The sequence below is a fragment of the Anolis carolinensis genome, chromosome 1 (assembly GCF_035594765.1).
Source record: "Anolis carolinensis isolate JA03-04 chromosome 1, rAnoCar3.1.pri, whole genome shotgun sequence".
In the NCBI taxonomy this organism is placed as follows: domain Eukaryota; kingdom Metazoa; phylum Chordata; class Lepidosauria; order Squamata; family Dactyloidae; genus Anolis; species Anolis carolinensis.
The window spans coordinates 334,605,718-334,627,111 of record NC_085841.1 but is presented as its reverse complement, the minus strand read 5'-3'; the positions used below and the strand labels follow the sequence as shown (position 1 = coordinate 334,627,111).

Here is a 21,394-nt window from a genome sequence, read left to right as displayed (position 1 = left end):
ATCACAACCAGCAACATCTTTCTTTTCTTCTTGCTGAAGTTGTTGTTTAGGTTGGTTACTTCCCTGGCATGCAACATCTCTTGCTGCTGGTTTCCTGCTTGCACCTCTTCACCACTGTTATAGTCTGCTCCTAACAGTGACTGACCTCCAGGATGTTCCCTTGCTTTACAGCCCCTTTCATTTTCATTGTCAGTTTCTTCTATTGGTTCTGTAGGATCAATTCCCCATCTGTTGGTTCTTCCTGCTGGTTCTGTAGGATCATTTACTCCTCCAAGAAGTCCTCATGTTCTCTTATGTGTTGAATGATCTCAATATATAACTGCGAACATGCTACAAGGTGCACACTGCTGGTCCTCAGAGACTTCCAATGGCTTGAGAATTGTTGGGGAGGCACTTCTCCCTGCTCCACCACAATCACATGGAAACACATGAGAGGGCCTTCCCAGTGGCTGACTCCAAGATCAGGAACTCACTTCTCAGAACATTTAGAATGGTTCCACCTCTATTACTTTGGGTTTTTTAAAATAGTTTTTATTGTGTTATAAGTAATATTTACAGTGAAAGTGAAAGTGTGATGAGAAGGGAGAGAAAGCAGGGGAAAAAAACAGAAAAAAAAAGAAAAAAGAGAAAAAACCAAAGAAAAAAGAAAAAAGAAAGAAAAAAAGAAGAAAGAAAACAGGAAGGCGACTTTCCATTGTCCTCTTGAGGGAAAAAAGAGGAGGAAAAAAAACCTATTCCATAAAGGAAGGAATAGAGAAAAAGGATTTCTTCTATTTTCTTTCCAGTTGGTCGTCTGCGTAGATTTTCCTACATCGGATAAATTTATTGTTAATGTTGTTCCTCTGTTTTGCATAAAATCTTGGAAACCAGTCCAATCTGTTTTCTGTTTGGCATCTTTTAATTTTTGTGACAGAGTCCATTTGTATTAGATCTAACAGTTTTAAAATCCAGTCGTCAGGAGTTGGAATTTTTTTTTGTTTCCAAACTTTGGCCAAAACTAATCTTGCAGCTGTGCACATAAGAAAGAATATTTTATTTTGATTTGCATTTAGTTTTGCACTTGTTATACCCAATAAGTACATTTCTGGTGCCAAAGGGAATTTGGTTTTTAAATTTTTCTGTGTTATTGAATGAATACTGATCCAATGTCTTTTAATTTCTTTACAAGTCCACCACTGATGGAAAAAAGTCCCTATTTCCTTCTCACACTTCCAGCATTTGTTGGATAATCACTTGTTAAATTTTGCTAATTCAGTGGGGGTGTAATACCATCTGAATAGCATCTTATACCAATTCTCCCGGATATCTATAGCTGTAGATAATTTTAATTTTTTATTCCATATTTCTTCCCATTGATTTACTTTTATATTGTGTCCAAAATCTATTGCCCATTTTAATTTGTTCTTCCTCCGTTGTCCATTGTATTAATTGTTGGTAAAGTATTTTGATTATTTTTTTTCCCTTTAGCATTATTGACTCCCATACGCCTGATTCTTGCTTGAAGCCTACTTTAGCGTCTTTTTTGTAACACTCAAATATTTGATAGTAATGAAACCATGTTATCTCCTTATTTTCTTGTTTTATTTCTTCATGGGTCTTAATTGTAAATTCTCAATTATTGATTTTTTAAAAATATTTGGTGATATGTTAGCCAATTTTCTACATCCAATTCTCTTTTATGTTTTGCCTCCATTGGAGAAATCCATAAGGGTGTTTTATCATATAATCTTGGTTTATATTTCTCTTAAATCCTAACTTAACGTCAGGGGAAACCTTTACCTTTACCTTTTAATAAAATGGTTTCCGAATTTTTTTTGGTCTTCCTTTTGTTATACCACAAATAGTCATGCCATCCTGTGCGGAGGTCATGCCCTTCTAATGTTAATAATTTGGTATTTCTCAGGGTTGTCCAATCTTTTAACCATACCAAGTTACAGGCTTCATAATATGACTTGAAGTCTGGAAGCCCTAGGCCTCCTCTCCTTTTATCATCCATCAATATTTTTAATTTTATTCTTGGTTTTTTTCCAAATAAATTTAGTTATGTCCATATTCCATTTTTTAAAAAGGTAGTTATTCCTAATTATAGGTAGTGTTTGAAAAAGGAATAGTAGCTGAGGCAGGATAGTCATTTTTATTAACGTTATACGGCCCAGTAAAGAAATGTTTTGATACTTCCATTTTTCCAGATCTTTTTGTATTTTTGACCAAAGTTGCTCGTAATTGTTCTTTAATAATTTTGCATTACTTGGTGTCACTGTCATTCCTAAGTATTTTACTTTGCTTTCTATCTTTATCTCTAAGTTCTTCTGTAGTTGTTCTTTAGATTTTCCATCAATATTTTTGGTTAACATCTTAGTTTTTTGTTTATTTAATTTGAAACCTGCTAGTTTGCTGAAATTTTCTATTTTTTCTATCCATCTCTTGATGTTGTTTAAGGGGTTTTCAATTATACAGACGATGATGTCGGCATAGACTCTTAGTTTGTAGTTTTGATTTCTTATTTTCAGTCCTCCTAAGTTTTTATCTTCATTTATTTCCCTTACTACGGTTTCCATTATTAAAATAAATAATAGTGGAGACAACGGGCATCCTTGCCACGTACCTCTGTTAACTGGAATTGATTTACTATTTTCTTGACCATTTATTATTAATGTAGCTTCTTGTTTGAAGTATATAGCCTCTACTGCATTTTGGAATTTGTAACCAATGTCCAGTTCTTTCAGCAGCAATTTTAGAAAGTCCTAATTAATCTTATCGAATGCTTTCTCAGCATCGATGAAAAGTAGGGCCAGCTGTTTTTCATTATGTTTTTCGTAATATTCAATAGTATTTATTATAATTCTGATAATATCTTTTATTTGCCTGTTCGGAAGAAACCAGATTGCTCCTCAGATATCCAATTTTTCAGAAAAGTTTTGAATCTGTCTGCCATAATAGTGGCAAAGATCTTATAATCATTATTTAATAGGAAGATGGGTCAGTAATTTTTGATTTCCATCGGATCTGTATTCTCTTTATGAATCAATGTTATATTGGCTTTTTCCCATGATTTTAGAATTTCCTTATTTTCTAGTGTATTATTTAAGATGTTTTTTTAGTAAAGGGCCTAATTCATCTTTAAATGTCTTATAGAAGATAGCTGTTTCTATTACTTTCTTTTTGTAGACAAATAAAGAGGTTTTTATTATATAAGACAGTGATTCCCAAAGTGGGCGCTACTGCCCCCCTGGAGTGATCCAGGGGGTGGTGATGGCATCTATTAGGACACGGGGGCAGGGCCTGAGGAGGGGCGGAGCCTTTTCCCAAGTGTCAGAGACAGGGCTGAGCACCTGAGGCGCCTGTTAGGACACACAGGGGGTGGAGCTAGAGGAGTGGGTGTGGCTTCTTCCCAAGAGCCCGAGACAGGGCTGAGAATCTCTACCTCTCCTGCGGCACTTGTTGGGACACTGAGGGTAGAGCTAGGGAAGGGGGTGGGGTCTCCTTCCAAGAGCCCGAGACAGGGCTGAGCCTCTATACCTCTCCTGAGAGGCTTTTTAGGACTAAAGGGCAGGGCTAGGTGTGGGGGTGGAGCCTCTTCCCAAGAGTGCAAGACAGGGCTGAGCCTCTGTATACCTCCCCTGAGGCGCTTGTTAGAACACGAGGGCGGGGTATAGAGATTCAACCCCATCAGGCACTTGGGAAGAGGCCCCGCCCCCTCCTCTATCCCTGCCTCCTGTGTACTAGTAGGTGCTGCAGGACAGGGATAGAAGCTCAGCCCTGCCTCAGAGCTCGTAACTCCGCCCATCCCAGTCCTGGCCGCCCATTTGTGGCCCTGACCACCTCCCCTCGTAGCCCTGCATCTTGGACTAGGGGAGAGGCTCAGCCCTGCCCTCTTGAGCAGGAGCCACGCCCACCCCTCTAAGCCACACCCATCTTTCCAGGGGGCGCTGGGTAGTATTTTTTTCTGGAAAGGGGGCGGTAGGCCAAATAAATTTGGGAACCACTGATATAAGACATTGGACTAGTGACTATATGGCCCAATTATATTGCCATATAATGCAGTTTGAACTACGTTATAAAGGTCAGTATGTAGAGTCATATAACGCAGATTGAACTGGATTATATGAGTCTACACTGCCATATAATCCAGTTCAATGCAGTTCATCTGCATTCTGAAACTGCATTTATATGGCAGTGTAGATGGGACCTTACACAAGGTGCTGGGTATTGCTAATTGCTTAATTATGTATATTTTAATCTTTCAATTTTATTGTTTAAATCTTGTTTTAACTTTTGTTATCTTGTGGATTTTTAATGATGTGGTTTTGTAAACTAATCTGAGTCCTGATCTAGGAAAAGGGTGGGATAGAAACCATAATTATGATCATGGCTCTTATATGGAGATATATGCTATAGGAAATTCATCATTTACACTGTGAAAAAGCAGCTGGAAAACCTGGCTGCGGGGATTTCAAAAACATCGGTCTCCAATCTTGAGGTGGGATATTATATGTGTGCAGATTATATGTACTGTTTATATATTTTGTTTGGTATTTATATTTTTGCTTCCTTTCTTTAAAAACACCTGAAAGCCACCATACAAATACTTATCGACTGAAAAACTTTGGACTATTTCCTCCACCACCAACACCCCATATAAAATAGAGCTCTCATCTTCCTTTTTTTCCAACATCCCTAAGACTTTGTTCCATATTTTGTTCTCTAGACAGAATACTAGACGATGGCCCATGGTGCATATGACAATATCTAAACTGTTGTAATCCGGGTTGTTTTTGGTGTGCAATGATTAACTGCAGAGTCAATTTGACTCAGATTGCTGGATGATTAACTCACATAATAAAACACACCTATGCCGGATTTGCCCATGGAGAGACTTAAAAATTCCTCAAAGTAGTATTGTCAATTTAGCCATGAACAATTTTCCAATAGTCACAGGTAGCACTCAGAACAACATCAATTACCAATCAGAATTCAAAATTCAGGGTGGGAGGGAATTGAAATAGAAAAATGAGACAGTTGGAAAAAACAGGTGTACCTTTGTGCCATCTGTGCAATTAGTGATGTAAGACCCATTATCTACAGGAGCAGGACAAAATAAATGGAAGTTGAAGGATGGAGCTACTGCAAAAAGCATTTTTACAAAGCCATGTAGAAAATTATTAATCTAAGTACCTTGTTTACAGATGCTGAAGGAGGTATTTCCATTTTATTATTCTTTCTTCCATTGAGAACACCTGCCTAGGAGTTTTACTGACATAAACAAACTAATATTGATAATGACACTTAAATAACAGTCCAAATACATAGTTCCCTTTTCAGCATGATATATGCTTCAGTGGATCACTGCTGCATCCCTATAACACTCGTATATCATCATGGTGCATGGAGCACCATTGAAGTACCACAGGAAAAAAGGAAATATAATTAGGCATCTGAATAGATCTCCAACCCCGTTTCAGAATTGTTTTGCTGGCAATTCTCACGCTCTTCTCTGCTACTTTGACTCTACTTCTCAAGCTTTTTTTTTTCTTCTTCATGTCAGGAGCAACCGGAGTTGCTTCTGGAGAGAATTGGCCGTCTGCAAGGACATTGCCCAGGGGATGTCCGGATGTTTTGATGTTTTACCATCCTTGTGGGAGGCTTCTCTCATGTCCCCTCATGGAGCTGGAGCTCAAGCTTATCATCACCTTGCCAGCATCTTTATTTAATTTAATGTAGTCCCATGTTTCTCCCACAGGACCCATTGCAACTCGTAATAAAGATTAAGACAAATGACAAGTATATATGTATACATATATATATGGGTGTACACACACACACATATACGCACATATGAAAAACACTGAATAAGCATTCCTATTTAAAACAATGATTTGAAATGTTTAAAGAAAATTTAAAACTTAGTGAAAGGGACAGCATCCCTCATTAAAAGACCGTTCTATCACAACCAGCTAATAGCTAAAACCCTACATGGGCAAAGAGCAAAACAGGTAACTCGATTTCCCAAGGGAGGAATTCCATAGCATAGGAGCAGTAGCTGAGAAGGTTTTCTCCTAGTATGCAGTTACAGTCCTGGGACCAGGAGAAAAAAGACAACTCAGGCAGGCTCATAAAGGGACAAAGTGGACTATCATGTTCCGTATTGGTAAATTGCACTGATTTGAATGCACATGCTTCAGCATGTCTGCATTCACATCGTCATTTACTAAAAATGGGCTAAAAATCTGCTTTGATAATCTGGATTATATGGCAGTGCAGAAGGATCCATAGTCTTCTAATTGCTACCTATCCAAAGGATGGAAGAAACAAAATGACTTGCTCTCTCCATACCAGAGGCTGTAATTAATGCATAAAAGGGGAACACTTCCATTAAATGTTACTTGAATCTTTCTGTCTTTGAGCAAACAAGTAAACAACATACTTTTTGTTAGATCACTACATGATATGTAGCTCTGGCAGGTTCAAGGACAAAACAGACAATTAATGAATAAATAAATAAATAAACATCTAGAAGTGACTTTTAATCTGTTTTTGGTTTTGAGAAGTGATTATTTTTCATATTTAATATTCTCATGAAACCAAGTTTATATTTACTGAACTATCACAAAACAAAGCTGTCTCTATCTCAGAATCTATGCAGTCAATTCTGGATTTTGGAATATTTTGGATCTTGGAATTCCAGATAAAGAAAATTCAATCTGTATTGAAAATATAAAATAGCTATAGTGTAAGTTCTCTTAGTCAGAACTGGATGACATTAGCAGGCATAACAGTGTTTTAGGTGAGGATTGTGTTTGCCAAGTGTCAGACATATAGGAAATTCTCATATGACACTGTTATATAGTGTCATGTGTTATACAGAACTGAAGTAGTACAATCTATGCATTGAGCTTATTGCAGGATATTACTACTATTGGGTATTGTGGAAATAATCTCTTTTCCCATTTTAAATAATGTGTTCCCCATCCCACTATGGGCCAGGAACCATTTTGGGAGTATATGTCTTCTTCTGCTTCATAGTGATATTAGGATCACAATGGGCATGGTGTGGATGTGTTTCAAGTGTTCTCAAGAGATTCACTGCTTCAAAGCCAGTCCTATTTTATCTCAGAAAAAAGTTAAATAATATGATATCATAGCAGTATAATTACACTTTTAGGTGCTGTGGTTACATCCTAAGAAATGTTGGGGTTTAGTTGGGTGAGGTACTGCAGCTCGATGGCAGAGAATTCCAAATACCTCTTTCTAAATGGCAATTCCAAGAATTCCGTAGGATGGAAATTTGACAGATAATGTATCCCCCTTCTACACTGCCATATAATCCAGATTACCAAAGCAGATAATCCTCATAATCTGCTTTAAACTGGATTATCTGAGTCTACACTGCCACATAAACCAGTTCAAAGTATATAATCTGGATTTTATATGGCAGTGTAGAAGGGGCCATAGAATCATAGTACTGTATAGGTATACCTCTGTTAACAAACTAGATGTGTTACTGGGCATTACTTCCTTTGCAGAAATGTTCGTACCAGAGCCAAAAAAATAACATAGAAAGAAGAGGGAAAAGTTCCTAATACCACAATAAAAAAAGATTATTCCAGTAAGCTTCAGAAAAAGGTTTTATCCAAAATGAACAATATACACATGTGAAATAAAGAAACCAGATCAAAACTTGTAAATAAAAACCTTTTCAACTGAACATTTCTTCCAAATGCATGGGTATGGATATTGTCTGAATATCTGCATATTAATCTAGAATTGTTGAAAAATATATGCCTATATATAATTACACAATTATTATTACAAAAAGCCTGCATGACTCATTTGTTTTTAAAAACCTTTTAGCCACTCTTGAAACAATTGGAAACAAACTGAAAGAGAAACCAATTAGTGCTGGAGTTTTCAATGGTAAAGTACTTCTTTTTCAGGTCTTGAGCTTTATTGTAGCTTTACAAGCCTTCGAGTCTTGAGTGCATGCAACAAGCAGAACCTGAATGGCCAATCAGTTTAAACCATTATTATTATTATTATTATTATTATTATTATTATTATTATTATTATTATTATTATTATTTAAAATCAATTATGGCATAGTTCAATGCCAGCGTCAAAAACAAAATGCTAACTGAGCAATATAATTTAAAAGCAAAGAGATGTTCTGTAACATTTCCAAGTATTGGCTTTCAGAAAAACAGAAGCTGTGTTCCCAACATGTAGTAAAAATAAAGGTTCATGTTTTGGGGACAGTCACCTCTTCGGTTAGTACAGAAAATGCAGTGGTAAATCTTAGATTATGTTGATTGAATTGCTTGTTCAGAATGCTAACCAGACAAGAAACAGGTTAATAGCAACTCTGCTATGTGTATATATCCTTTCTAGGACTTATGCTGTAATAACAATCTAATTAAGATGAGTCTTACATGCAAAGACTGCAGCGAACGTCAATCTATATATATCCATGCAAGTACATTTCTTACGTTAACATACAAACCAGAGCAAAAAGCAAAACAAAACACAGATTTTTCAGAAAGAAAAGCTCTTGTCTCTATTTTCTAACTGGGCCTTCATATGACATTGCCCCATTAAAATGCATAAATGTAAAAACTTCAAATGTTTGTGTGATTCTCACTTCTTAGAGTAACAGTATGACCCCCCTGACCCGCCCAATGTCCGCAGGGGATATATTCCTGGACCTTGCATGGATATGTGAAATGCAGACACTAGCAAATCCTATTGTTCATGAACTGACACTGGCTTTAAGATCTACTGGGGAGGCTCTCCTCTTGGTCCTGCCTCCGTCTCAAGTACGGTTGGTGGGGACGAGAGGGTCTTCCCGATAGTGGCCCCCTAGCTTTGGAATGCCCTCCCGAGGGATATCAGGCTAGCCGCCACCCTCCAAACCTTCTGCAAACAATTAAAGACATGGCTTTTCTGATAAGCCTTCGACCATGTTTAGATTCTTTAATAATATTTATGGACCCTCAGATTCAAGTACTTTAAAATTCTGAGATCAAATACTGGTGTTTTTACCTACAGCAATCACTGTATCTTATTATTTTTAATCAGGGAGTACTGTGAATTTGTGATGTTATGTTGACTGTTTATTGTTTCATTTTGCACTTGTTGTATTTTGCATGTTACACCTTGAATGTTCAATGAGCAGCCCCGGGTCCCTCTGGGAGATGGTGGCAGGATATAAATAATAATAATAATAATAATAATAATAATAATAATAATAATTATTATTATTATTAGTAGTAGTAGTAGTATGACACGGAGCAGTCGATTCAAACTGCAGAAAAAGAGATTCCATCTTCCTGATGGTAAGAGCTATTCGGCAGTGGAATATTTTTTTTCTCAGAGTGTGGTGGCCTCTTTCTCTTGAGGTTTTAAAGGGCTGGGTGGCCATCTGTCGGGAGTGCTTTCATGGTGTGTTCCTGGATGGTAGCAGGTTGTGTTGTGTTGAACAACACACCATTTATTCCAGAGATTTATAGTTTGCCAAGGACAATGTAACTATGTTGCCCTGGCATTCAAAACAGAACAGTGTGGCAGACAGGTTTTGGCCTGTGGGCCTTGCTTTTGAGACTTGTGCCCTAAATACTCATACATAAGTCTAGAAATATTGCTAAAAATGAACCCAAAAATACTGGGCCAACTTATCCATGGAGTAATGCAAGTAACAATATCTTAGCCTTTACCAGAAACAGATTCATCCCCTTCCCTGTGTAGAGTGGCAAAAGGCAAAAGTTTAGTCCATTCCAGGACAACTTAAAAGAAGCACTGATTTTTTCTACTCTCTCAGTGGTACTGCTTCTATCCTTTTTGAATGCATAGGTGGGGAAATGCTGGCAGTGGCCAAGCATAGCTGGGCCCTTGAAGTAGCACTGTTGATTTCCCCTTGACTTATCTATGGGTCATATAAAAATCCATAATTTTAGCCCTCAAAACTGCTCTTGATTTAGACATGAAATGTATATATGAGATATACTGGAATTTACCATTTCTGCAGTCCTAAAGCCCAATGTCTGTATCCAACTACAGAAGAGTCTCGCTTATCCAACCTTCACTCATCCAACGTTCTGTATTATCCAACACAGTCTGCCTCCCGCCCGGATCCACAGCTGTTTCTCTAGGCATGCAAGGATCACAGATATTTTAAAAATCTTCACAGGACTGAACTCTTTACGGATTTAACTTCTGACAATGTTGTTACTGTAAGTTCATGTTATGCAATTCTATTTTTATTTGTAGTCATTTTTTTTAGTAGTCAATGTTTTTGTCATCAATGTTTTCAATACATTGCAATGTTTTGGTGCTAAATTTGCAAATACAGTAATAACTACACAACGTTACCATGTATTGAATTGCTTTTTCTGTCAATGTGTTGTAAAACATGATGTTTTGGTGGTTAATTTGTAAAATCATAACGTAATTTGACATTTAATAGGCTTTTCCTTAATCCCTCCTTATTATCCAACATTTTCACTTATCCAACATTCTGTTTATGTTGGATAAGCAAGACTCTACTGTACTTGTGGATAAAACACACTCTATCCAAAGATGGGAAGTTACTTATGCATCTGTCTTTCACCTACATATTCAGCACAACGGATACTCACAAAATCTGAGTGCCTTGCGGGAGGCTGGGGATGAAATGTATTTCCCTGCAGGTAATTTTGTAGTGAATCCCATGCAAGCACTCGCAGGACAAAGGGCACTTCTCGGTGCTCTGACTTCTCTGTCCCATTTCCAACAGAATCAGCAACTGAAGAAATTCAGTGAGGCACCTCATCTTCCTAGAGCTAATGTTGCATTACTGACTTCATGGCTTTGCACAATCTTTAATCACGCAGAGAGGAGACGAGGATAAGTAACTTGGTTTCCCTGAAAAAAGGAATAGAGAAAAGCTTGTGAATCCTTAAGAAAAAAATTAAAACTCCACCTGCGTCTCCCTGTTTTTACAGAATACTGTAAACAAAACAAAAAGACAAAATTCCAAATCCCTTTTAATTGCCTCCATATTATTTTTAACAAGTACCATCCCAACAATTTAGTGCTGCTATGCATCCTTCCTCATTCTGGGGATTGAAGGGGCATCTAGCGTAAAGGTAAAGGTTTCCCCCTGACATTAAGTCTAATCGTGTCCAACTCTGGGGGTTGGTGCTCATTTCCATTTCTAAGCCTATGAGCCGGCGTTGTCTGTAGACACCTCCAAGGTCATGTGGCTGGCATGACTGCATGTAGTGCTGCTACCTTCCCGCCGGAGTAGTACCTAATGGTCTACTCACATTTGCATGTTTTTGAACTGCTAGGTAGGAAGAAGCTGGGGCTAACAGCATAAGCTCATCCCACTCCCTGGATTCAAACCGCCGACCAGCAAGTTGGCGGTCAGCAAGTTCAACAGCTCAGGGGTTTAACCTGCCTCACCACCAAAGCTCCCAAAAGGGCATCTACAATGTAGAATTAATGTAGCCGGACACCACTTTAACTGCAATGGCCCAGGTGTTCCTACACTGACTATAATCCAGTTTGGAACCAGTTTGGGAGAAACTTGTTTTGCTGTATTGGCGATCAGATTGCTATGCCTGGATCTGGTTTGAGGTCAGAAAGGTATTACATTGAACAAGAGTACAGGGCTTTAGGGCTTCAAGGGAGCAGCCTCTGTGCCTCGTGCTCTTGTCCGTTGAGTTAGTTGATTTTGTGTGGTTTTTATTCCTGGTATGTTTGGCTTCATGAGGAGAAAGAGGGAGAGAGAGCAAGACAGGGAGCGAAGCTGCCTGAAATATGAAAAAAAATGATGCTTCTGCCTCTTCACTTTGTGCTTCCTTGCCACAACTTTGTGCTTTTACCTTTTTAAAGTTGGTCTTTCTTTTTTTATTGTTCTATGTAGATATGCATTTATATATTATTTGTTTTTATGAAATACATTTTCTTATTTTAAAAGGGTTAAAATGGGGGGAGGGGGGGTCAGGGGACCAGACAGCATTAATATTGCTTCAATGACAAAATTGCTTTGAGATATGACCAATTTGAGTTAAGAACCCTGCCACGGAACCCATTAAACTGTTAACTCAAGGCATCACTGTATGTATTTTATGGTGATGTCTTTTAACTGTGTTTTACCCCACCTCAACCCACAAGGAAAACTGCGTCCCTTGCTAAATCCCTTCCAACTACACTGTGAGTGAATCTGCCCTGTAAAATTAATGCAGTTTGACACCAATTTAACAGCCAATGATCAATGCTATGGAATTCTGGGAGTTGTAAACTGGTGAGACACAAGCACTATTTGGCAGAGAAGCCTAAAGACCTTGTAAAACTATAGCTCCCAGGTATTGAGCCTTGGCAGTTAGTGGTGTCAAAGTACATTCATTCTACAGTATAGATATGCCCTTTACCTTACCCTATTCTCATAGCCAGCATTTCAAAGACTGATATCCACTAGTAAATTCAAATAGGGATGTCTTTAAAAATGGTCAACATAATCTAGAATTAAGGTTTTAATGTGTTGTCTGAGGCCCCATCTACACTGTCATATAATGGAGATTATCTGCTTTGAACTGGATTATATGCCAGTATAGACTCCTATAATCTAGTTCAACACAGATAATCTGGATTCAGAAACAGGATCATATGAAAGTGTAGATCCAGTCTGAGGAAAGAAAAATTGAAGGTTTGGTTGTGTGGGATGTGAGATTGTAGTATAATGACAGCAATATAAAGCACTAGTTAAAGAAGTACTGGTATACATGATTTGTGAACTAAGTCTTTTTGTTTAGAAAAAGACAGCGCAACTTCAAAATCAAGAAATTTCCAATAATACACAAACACACACACATATCTCAAATAAAAAGGTATCAAATATTTGACATATAATCAAATAAACCAAATATCTGATATATCATCACATAAATAACATCTTATAACGGGAGAATATAATGTGAGCTGTAAGCTATTCGGAATATTTGGGCATTGCCTTAACATGGTGGTAATCATAAGCAAACTACCAAATAAGATCAAGTGGGAAGCTGGAGATTTACCTGTTTCAAAAAGATACTTTAACAAGTTAAAACTTTTCAAAACATATCAGCTGCTTCAAAGGACTGGGAGTCAAAGTGGCTCACTTTAAAAATTATATAATTTGAAAACCTACAAAATGCAAATGAACAAGCAAAACCCAGTTAAAAAGAATTTAGACACTACACAGCATTCCTTGACCCTTTCTTTAAAACTTTCTGTTTTAAAAGCCTGTTGAATCATCAGAAGTGGTCCTTGTTTAGGAATAAAGAATTGAGTCAGTAAAGGTCTGACAAACATTTTGCTGTTTGCTTGCTTGCTTGCTTGTTTGTTTGTTTGTAACATCATAACTTTTAACCATGCAATCCTGTTCATGTTTACTCAACATGAAAAGGACTGAAGCTTTCCACTGAATTCTTATGACTATATTTCTTTAACTCTAAGACATACTTTCCTCCAACAAACATTTCTTAGAAAGTGTTGTCAAAGTATTTCATGGCCGGAATCACTGGGTTGTTGTGTGTTTTCCAGGCTGTATGGCAATGTTCCAGAAGCATTCCTGCCTAATGTTTCACCCACATCAATGGCAGGCATCCTCAGAGGTAGTGAGGTCTGTTGGAAACGAGGCAAGTGGGGTTTATATATCTGTGAAAAGTCCAGGGTGGGAGAAGGTACTATTGTCTGTTTGAGGCAAGTGTGAATGTTGAAACTGGCCACCTTAATTAGCATTTAATGGCCTTGCAACTTCAAAGCCTGGCTGCTTCCTGCCTGGGAGAATCCTTTGTTGGGAGGTGATTAGCTGGCCCTGATTGTTTCATGTCTGGAACTCCCCTGTTTTCAGAGTGTTGTTCTTTACTATCCTAATTTTAGAGGGTTTTTAAATACTGAAAGCCTGATTTTGTTCATTTTTATGGTTTTCATAAAACAAGAGCCAACAAACAAAATCACCAGAAAAACCAACATCCTGATCAAGAACTTGTCAATTAACCTGGACATACGCCAACAACTGTGCAAATTGGAAGCCCTCCTACCTAGGCTTTATAGACTCCCAAAAATCCATAAGGACCCCACCCCACTTAGACCCATAGTGAGTGCCGTTGGATCCCCCAAAGACGATTTGGTAAAATTTCTGGCTGCAGAGCTACAAACCCATATTGGGCTCACTCCACACTACATCAAGGACTCAATCTGAATCATATAAAAATCAGGAACCTCAAGCTCAATGCCAATGACAAACTGATCAGCTTTAATGTGGTGTCTCTATTTAGCAAGATCCCGGTAGCAGACATCATCGCACTAAATCAACTAGAATTTCCCAAAAGACATCACAGCCCTGTTGCACCATTGCCTCACCACAAACTACTTTCAGTGGGACAATGAAATCTATGAACAGAAAGATGGAGTAGCCATGGGGAGCCCTCTCAACCTGGTCATAGCTAATTTCTGCATGGAACACTTTTAAAAAAAAAAACAAGCCCCGAAACAGCAACAAAAAAATCCCACTATATGGTTCAGATATGGGGATGACACCTTTACCATTTGGAGCCAAGGAGGAGGAGAACTAAACAAGTTCCTGGACCTCCTCAACAGCATCTACCCAAACATCCATTTCACCATGGAAAAGGAAAATGAAGGAGAACTGCCATTTCTAGATGTTCTAGTCATCCACAAACCCAATCAACAATTGGGCTACACAGTTTAAAGAAAACCTACACACACTGATAGATACCATTACCTATGTAAAAACTCCAACCATCACCCAAGTAAAAAAAGAAACACAATCAAAGCCCTGGCAGACCATGCATAAAGAATCTGCGAACCGCACCTCCTCTAAGGTGAACTAAACCACCAAAACTGGGCTCTCCAGGCCAATGGATACCCCATCACAGACATCAGAAGAGCTGCAAGGCCAAGAACAAGCCATGAGAGTAGACGCAAAGATCCACCCAGAGGAAAAGTATTCTTGCCATACATCAAGGGCACCACTGACCGCATAGGAAACTGATGGAGAAACACAACCTACAAACTATCTACAGACCCACTAAGAAAATCCAACAAATGCTACCTTCAGCAAAGGACAAGAGGGATCCTCTCACCTCTGCAGGAGTCTACCGTATAGCATGTAGGTGAGGACAAGTCTACATAAGGACCACCAAACGCAGCACTGAGACATGAATTAAGGAACATGAAAGACACTGTAGACTGATTCAGCCAGAGAAGTCAGACACAGCAGAGCACTTGATGATCCAAGCTGGACACAGTATATAATTTGAGAACACAGAAATGCTGGTTCACTCTAACAACCACCACGTCAGACTACACAGAGAAACCACTGAAATCCACAAGCATGTAGACAATTTGAACAGAAAGGAGGAAGCCATGAAAATGAACAAAATCTGGCTATCAGTATTAAAAAATTATAAAATCAGGACAGTAAATAAAGGACAACACACAAAAAGCAGGGGAATTCCAGACAAGAATCAATCAGGAGCAGCTAATGCCTCCCAACAAAGGATTCCCCCAGGCAGGAAGAAGCCAGGCCTTGAAACTGCAAGGTCATTAAATGCTAATCAAGGTGGCAAATTGGAACATTCACTCGTGTCTCAAGCAGACAAGAGTTCTTTCTCCTGGACATTCCACAGATATATAAACCTCACTTACTTAGTTTCCAACAGACTCTTCAACTTCTGAGGATGCCTGCCATAGATGTAGGCAAAATGTCAGGAGAGAATTCTTCTGGAACATGGCCATACAGCCTGGAAAACTCACAGCAACTCATCTCTTAGAATCTTGGATGCTTGTATATATGTGTGTGTGTGTATATCTAAATAAAGCTTTTACCTCTGTTGTTGGTACTGAAATTAGTATGCATCTTAGAATCAATGGTGTCTTAGAATTGAATAAATATGGTATACAATAATAATGTTTTAAAAATAATTAAAGTAGTGTGTATTGTTCCATTTTTTGGGGATTTACTCCTCTGTGTTTGAATCCTCAGAAACCAGTACAGGTTGAAATATCTCTTATCCATTGGCATGAAAGGGCTCCCAGGATGCATCTATCCACACTGTAGAATTAATGCAGTTTGACACCCCCTGAACTGCCATGGCTCAATGCTATAGAATCCTGTGATTTGTAGCTTTACAAGGTCTTCGCTGCCAAGATGCCAGAACAAATCCTAGGATTCCACTGCATTGAGTCATGGCAGTTAAAGTGGTGTCAAACTGCATTAATTCTACAGCATAGATGTACTTTATGGCACAAGCTCCAGAACCCAAACACTGGGTTCCTTTGCATATGAAACATTGAAACATGCCTATGAAACTTCAAAGAATGTCAAGTTTAGACTTGGGTGCAAAGATGCTCTCATGAAGGACCAGTAATTTGAAATATATATATATTAATAAATAAATAAATCCAAAGCACTTCTTTTCCCTTGCCTTTGGATAAGGGATCCTTGACCTCTACTCCTGATCAACATCCCCACGCGAGCCACTTACCCAAAGAGGGACCTTTGCTTAGACGCGTTTCTTCCTTGGGACTCCAATGCTCAGAATCCCCCAGCCAGGCTCCAAAGAAAGGCACTTCCCTCGGGATGACACTCTCCACAGACTGCTCTCCGACTCCCTTTGGGCACCGAGACTCTGCTTCCAGGCAAGAGACACTTGCAGGCACTTGCAAGGCGGCGTCGGGACCTTTGCAAGAAGTCCCGTCTCCAAAAGCCCATCTCTGCCGATGGAATCAGACCGGTTTTAGGCTTGACGTTGCTGCCACCTACCGGCGACTGGGGGAAGTTATCATTGCCTTTCACCCAGACTGCAGCATTCTTTGGCTGGTTCTGCACTGACCATATAGGCCAGGCATACAGTCGTCTTCTTCCTCTTCCTCTTCCTCTTCCTCTTCCTCTTCCTCTTCCTCTCCCTCTCCCTCTCCCTCTCCCTCTCCCTCTCCCTCTCCCCCTCCTCCTCCTCCTCCTCCTCCTCCTCCTCCTCCTCCTTCTTCTTCTTCACATGACGTGGATTGACTACAAAAAGGCCTTTGACTCACTCCCACACAGCTGGATCATCAAGTGCCTGGACACCATCAGGATTAGTAAAAACGTTGGCACCTTTATTGAAAACATGATGGAGCACTGGAAAACTGAACTGTTTGTTGGAAATGAAAGCTATGGACTTGTCAACATCAGAAGAGGAATTTTCCAGGGAGATTCATTGTCCCCTCTGCTGTTCATTATTGCCATGATTCCTCTGTCAACAATCTTACAAAAAACAAATCTCGGCTATCAAACATCTAAGAAATCTCACAAAATTTTGCATCTGATGTACATGGATGATCTGAAGCTGTATGGGAAAACGGAAACTGAAATCCAGTCTTTGACTAACACTGTCTGAATTTTTAGCACTGATATTAGCATGGAGTTTGGTTTGGACAAATGTTCGACAGTGGCATTGAAGAAGGGAAAAATCATTGAAAGTGAGGGCATAAATATGCCTAATGGCCAAACAATAAAGTGTCACCAGCCAGAGGCCTATAAATATCTGGGCGTATTACAGCTGGACAACATCAAGCATGAACATGTGAAAACTGTGGTCAGAAAAGAATACACACAAAGGGTCAGAAAAATTCTCAAAAGCAAGCTCAATGGAGGCAACACCATCAAGGCCATAAACACCTGGGCCATACCTGTCATAAGATATACTGCTGGCATCACAAACTGGACACAGTTGGAACTGGACAATTTGGACAGAAAAACAAGAAAACTCATGACCATTCACCATTCACTGCAACCTTGCAGTGATGTTGACCGGCTATATCTGCCTAGAAGATCAGGGGGCAGGGGACTCTTATAAGTAAAACAAGCAGTCAAAGAAGAAGAACATGCCCTGGCAGAATATGTCAAGCAAAGTGAAGAACCTGCTTTGATTGAAGTCAAAAATCAGAAACTCCGCAAAGCACAGCAGATAAAAAACCAGTACAAGAAAACCACACTACAAACTAGAGCTGACAGCTGGCACAACAAAACATTGCATGGAAAGTTCCTTGACAAAACTGAAGGAAAAACTGATAAGGGGAAAACCTGGCTATGGCTCACGAATGGGACCCTGAAGAAGGAGACAGAAGGCCTGATCCTTGCAGCCCAGGAGCAAGCCATCAGAACAAATGCAATTAAGGCCAAGATCGAAAAATCAGCTGATGACCCAAAGTGCAGACTGTGCAAGGAAACCGATGAAACCATTGATCATATCCTCAGCTGCTGTAAGAAAATTGCACAGACAGACTACAAACAGAGGCACAACTATGTGGCCCAAATGATTCATTGGAACCTATGCCTCAAGTATCACCTCCCTGCAGTTAAGAACTGGTGGGATCACAAACCTGCAAAGGTTGTGGAAAATGAACACGCAAAGATACTGTGGGACTTCCGAATCCAGACTGACAAAGTTCTGGAACACAACACACCAGACATCACAGTTGTGGAAAAGAACAAGGTTTGGATCATTGATGTTGCCATCCCAGGTGACAGTCGCATTGAAGAAAAACAACAGGAAAAACTCAGCCGCTATCAGGACCTCAAGATTGAACTTCAAAGACTCTGGCAGAAACCAGTGCAGGTGGTCCCAGTGGTGATGGGCACACTGGGTGCCGTGCCAAAAGATCTCAGCCGGCATTTGGAAACAATAGACATTGACAAAATTACGATCTGCCAACTGCAAAAGGCCACCTTACTGGGATCTGCACGCATCATCCGAAAATACATCACACAGTCCTAGACACTTGGGAAGTGTTCGACTTGTGATTTTGTGAAACGAAATCCAGCATATCTATCTTGTTTGCTGTGTCATACAACGTCGTTGTGTCAATAATAATAATAAACCTTATTTATATACCGCTCCATCTCCTTGAGAGGATTCAGGGCGGTTTCCAACATGAACATAAAAACATTCAATTGCCAAAAAAAAAAACACCACACAACAAAGTACAACATAATACTCACAATAAACAACATCATAAGTCAAAATCAAAACAATTCTCTTAAGAACAGACACAAAATTAAAATCCAAAACAATATACTCCATCAAGGATTCAAATACCAGAAAACAGAACTTGAAGGTAGACATGGTCAATTATAACGGATAGGTAAAATTAGTGCATCAGAATATCATAGAGCCAGGGAGTGGGTAAAGGCATGGGCCAACTGCAGCCCTCCGGGTGTTTTGGACTTCAACTCCCACAATTCCTAGCAGCCTACATTGAGGCAGAGCAGTTAAAGTGGGGTCAAACTGCATTAATTCTACAGTGTAGATTCCCCCTTGAACTTCCATAGCTACTTCCTATGGAATCCTAGGATTTCGAGTTAGTTGCCGCATCAGAGCTCTCTGACTGAGGATGCAACTGCAATGTAGAATTAATGCAGGAAGTTCTTCCTAATGTTTTGATGTAATTTAAAAATTTCCTGATATGCAGATATTCGATCTGCTTTTACTGAAATTTATGAGTAATTCTTTCTCTCTTTTTTATCCCCTTTATTACTGAGATTACAGCACAATATGTATCTGAAAGCCTTACAATGTAATTTTGCTTTCTATGCTGGTTTAATTAATTTAAAAACATATTGCAGAAGAGAATTGTAAACTTTCTGCTCCCTTATCAGATTTCTATGGAAAAAAACCAGCTCCTTCCCCCAAGATATTTTTCCTATCCCTTCAACTTTATTTATTCTCTGTTTGACACAATTCTCACTCCTCTCCCTTATTCATAGAATCATAGAATTGGAAGAGACCACATGGGCCATCTAGTCCAACCCCCTGCCATTCAGGAAAAGCATATTCAAACAGATAGCCAGACAGATAGCCATCCAGCCTCTGTTTAAATGCCTCCAAGGAAGGAGCTTCCACCAAACTCCGAGGCAGAGAGTTTCACTGCTGAACAGCTCTAACAGACAGGAAGTTCTTCCTAATGTTCAGGTGGAATCTTGTTTCTTGTAATTTGAACCCATTTGTCTGAGTCCTAGTTTCCAGGGCAGCAGAAAACAACCCTGCTCCCTCTTATGGCATCTTTTCACATATTTATACATAGCTATCAGGTCTCCTCTCAACCTTCTCTTTTGCAGGCTAAACATACCCAGTTCTTTAAGACGCTCCTCATATGACATGGTCTCCAGATCATTTTAGTTGCCCTCCTCTGGACGCCTTCCAGCTTGTCAATATCTCTTTTGAACTGTGGTGCCCAGAACTGGATATAGCATTCCAGGTGAGGTCTAACCAAAGCAGAATAGAGAGGCACCATGACTTCCCTGGATCTAGACACTATACTCCTTTTGATGCAACCCAAAATCTCATTGGCTTTCTTAGCTGCTGTATAACACTTTTGGCTCATGTTCAACTTGTTGTCTATGAAGACTCCATGGACTGTTGTCGAGCCAGGCATCACCCCTCCTGTATCTTTGCATTTCCTTTTTTCCTTTTTTTTTTTTTTTTGCCTAAGTGCAGTATCTTATATGTGTCCTTGTTGAAATTCATTTCTTTAGTTTTGGCCCAACTCTCTAATCTGTTGTCCTTTTGAATTCTGATCCTGTCCTCTGGAGTATTAGCTATCTCTCCTAATTTAATGTCATCTGCAAACTTGATTAGTATGCCTCCTCACCCTTTATCCAAGTCATTAAGAAAGATGTTGAACAGTATTGGGCCCAGGACCGAACCCTGCAACACTCCACTGGTAACTTCTTTCCAGGATGAAGAGGAACCATTGGTGAGCACCCTTTGGGTTCATTCGCTTAACCAATTACAGATCCACTTAATAGTAGTATTGCCTGGCTTACATTTGACTAGTTTGCTTGCAAGAAGGTCATGGGGGACTTTGTTGAAGGACTTACTGAAATCCAGATATGCTACATCCATAGCATTCCCTGAATCTACGAAGCTTGTAACTCCATTGAAAAAGCATAAGATTAGTCTGGCATGATTTCTTTTTGAGAAATCCATGTTAACTCTTATTAATCACAGCATTCCTTTCTAAGTAATTGTAGACTGCTTTGGGTTGTCAATTTTCGTTAATATGGTGTATTATTGTTGTGTTCAGGCATTGAATGTTTGGAATCCACCCTGAGTCCCTACAGAGAGATAGGGCGGAATATAAATAAAGTTTTTTATTATTTATTATTACTTACACTATTTAAATTTTGACCATTTTTACATCCCATCTTTACAGTGGCTGAATCACAAGGCATGGCCACACGTTCAAGCCTAAATCTTAAATAGTGGTTTACATAGATCAATAAACGTATTCATTTGGTTTTTAGGGGGTGAAATGGCAGAGTAACTTGCTATGACTTGCAGGAAAAGTTCAGTGATTCTAAAAGGTTTTCAAA

The 21,394-nt window shown here is 39.2% G+C and overlaps 1 protein-coding gene across 1 annotated transcript in view; it reads right to left on the bottom strand.

Annotated features, from left to right (window-relative positions):
- Positions 1-16,918, bottom strand: part of tshr (thyroid stimulating hormone receptor) — a 62,141-nt gene extending 45,223 nt beyond the window's left edge. Inside the window, exons 1-2 of the mRNA XM_003214424.4 lie at positions 16,527-16,918; positions 10,629-10,893 (exon numbers count right to left, since the gene is read on the bottom strand). Of these exons, the coding sequence (XP_003214472.2) occupies positions 10,629-10,801 (173 nt within the window). The 5' untranslated portion in view covers positions 10,802-10,893; positions 16,527-16,918. The remainder of the gene's footprint in view (positions 1-10,628; positions 10,894-16,526) is intronic.
- Between the last annotated feature and the right edge of the window lie 4,476 nt (positions 16,919-21,394).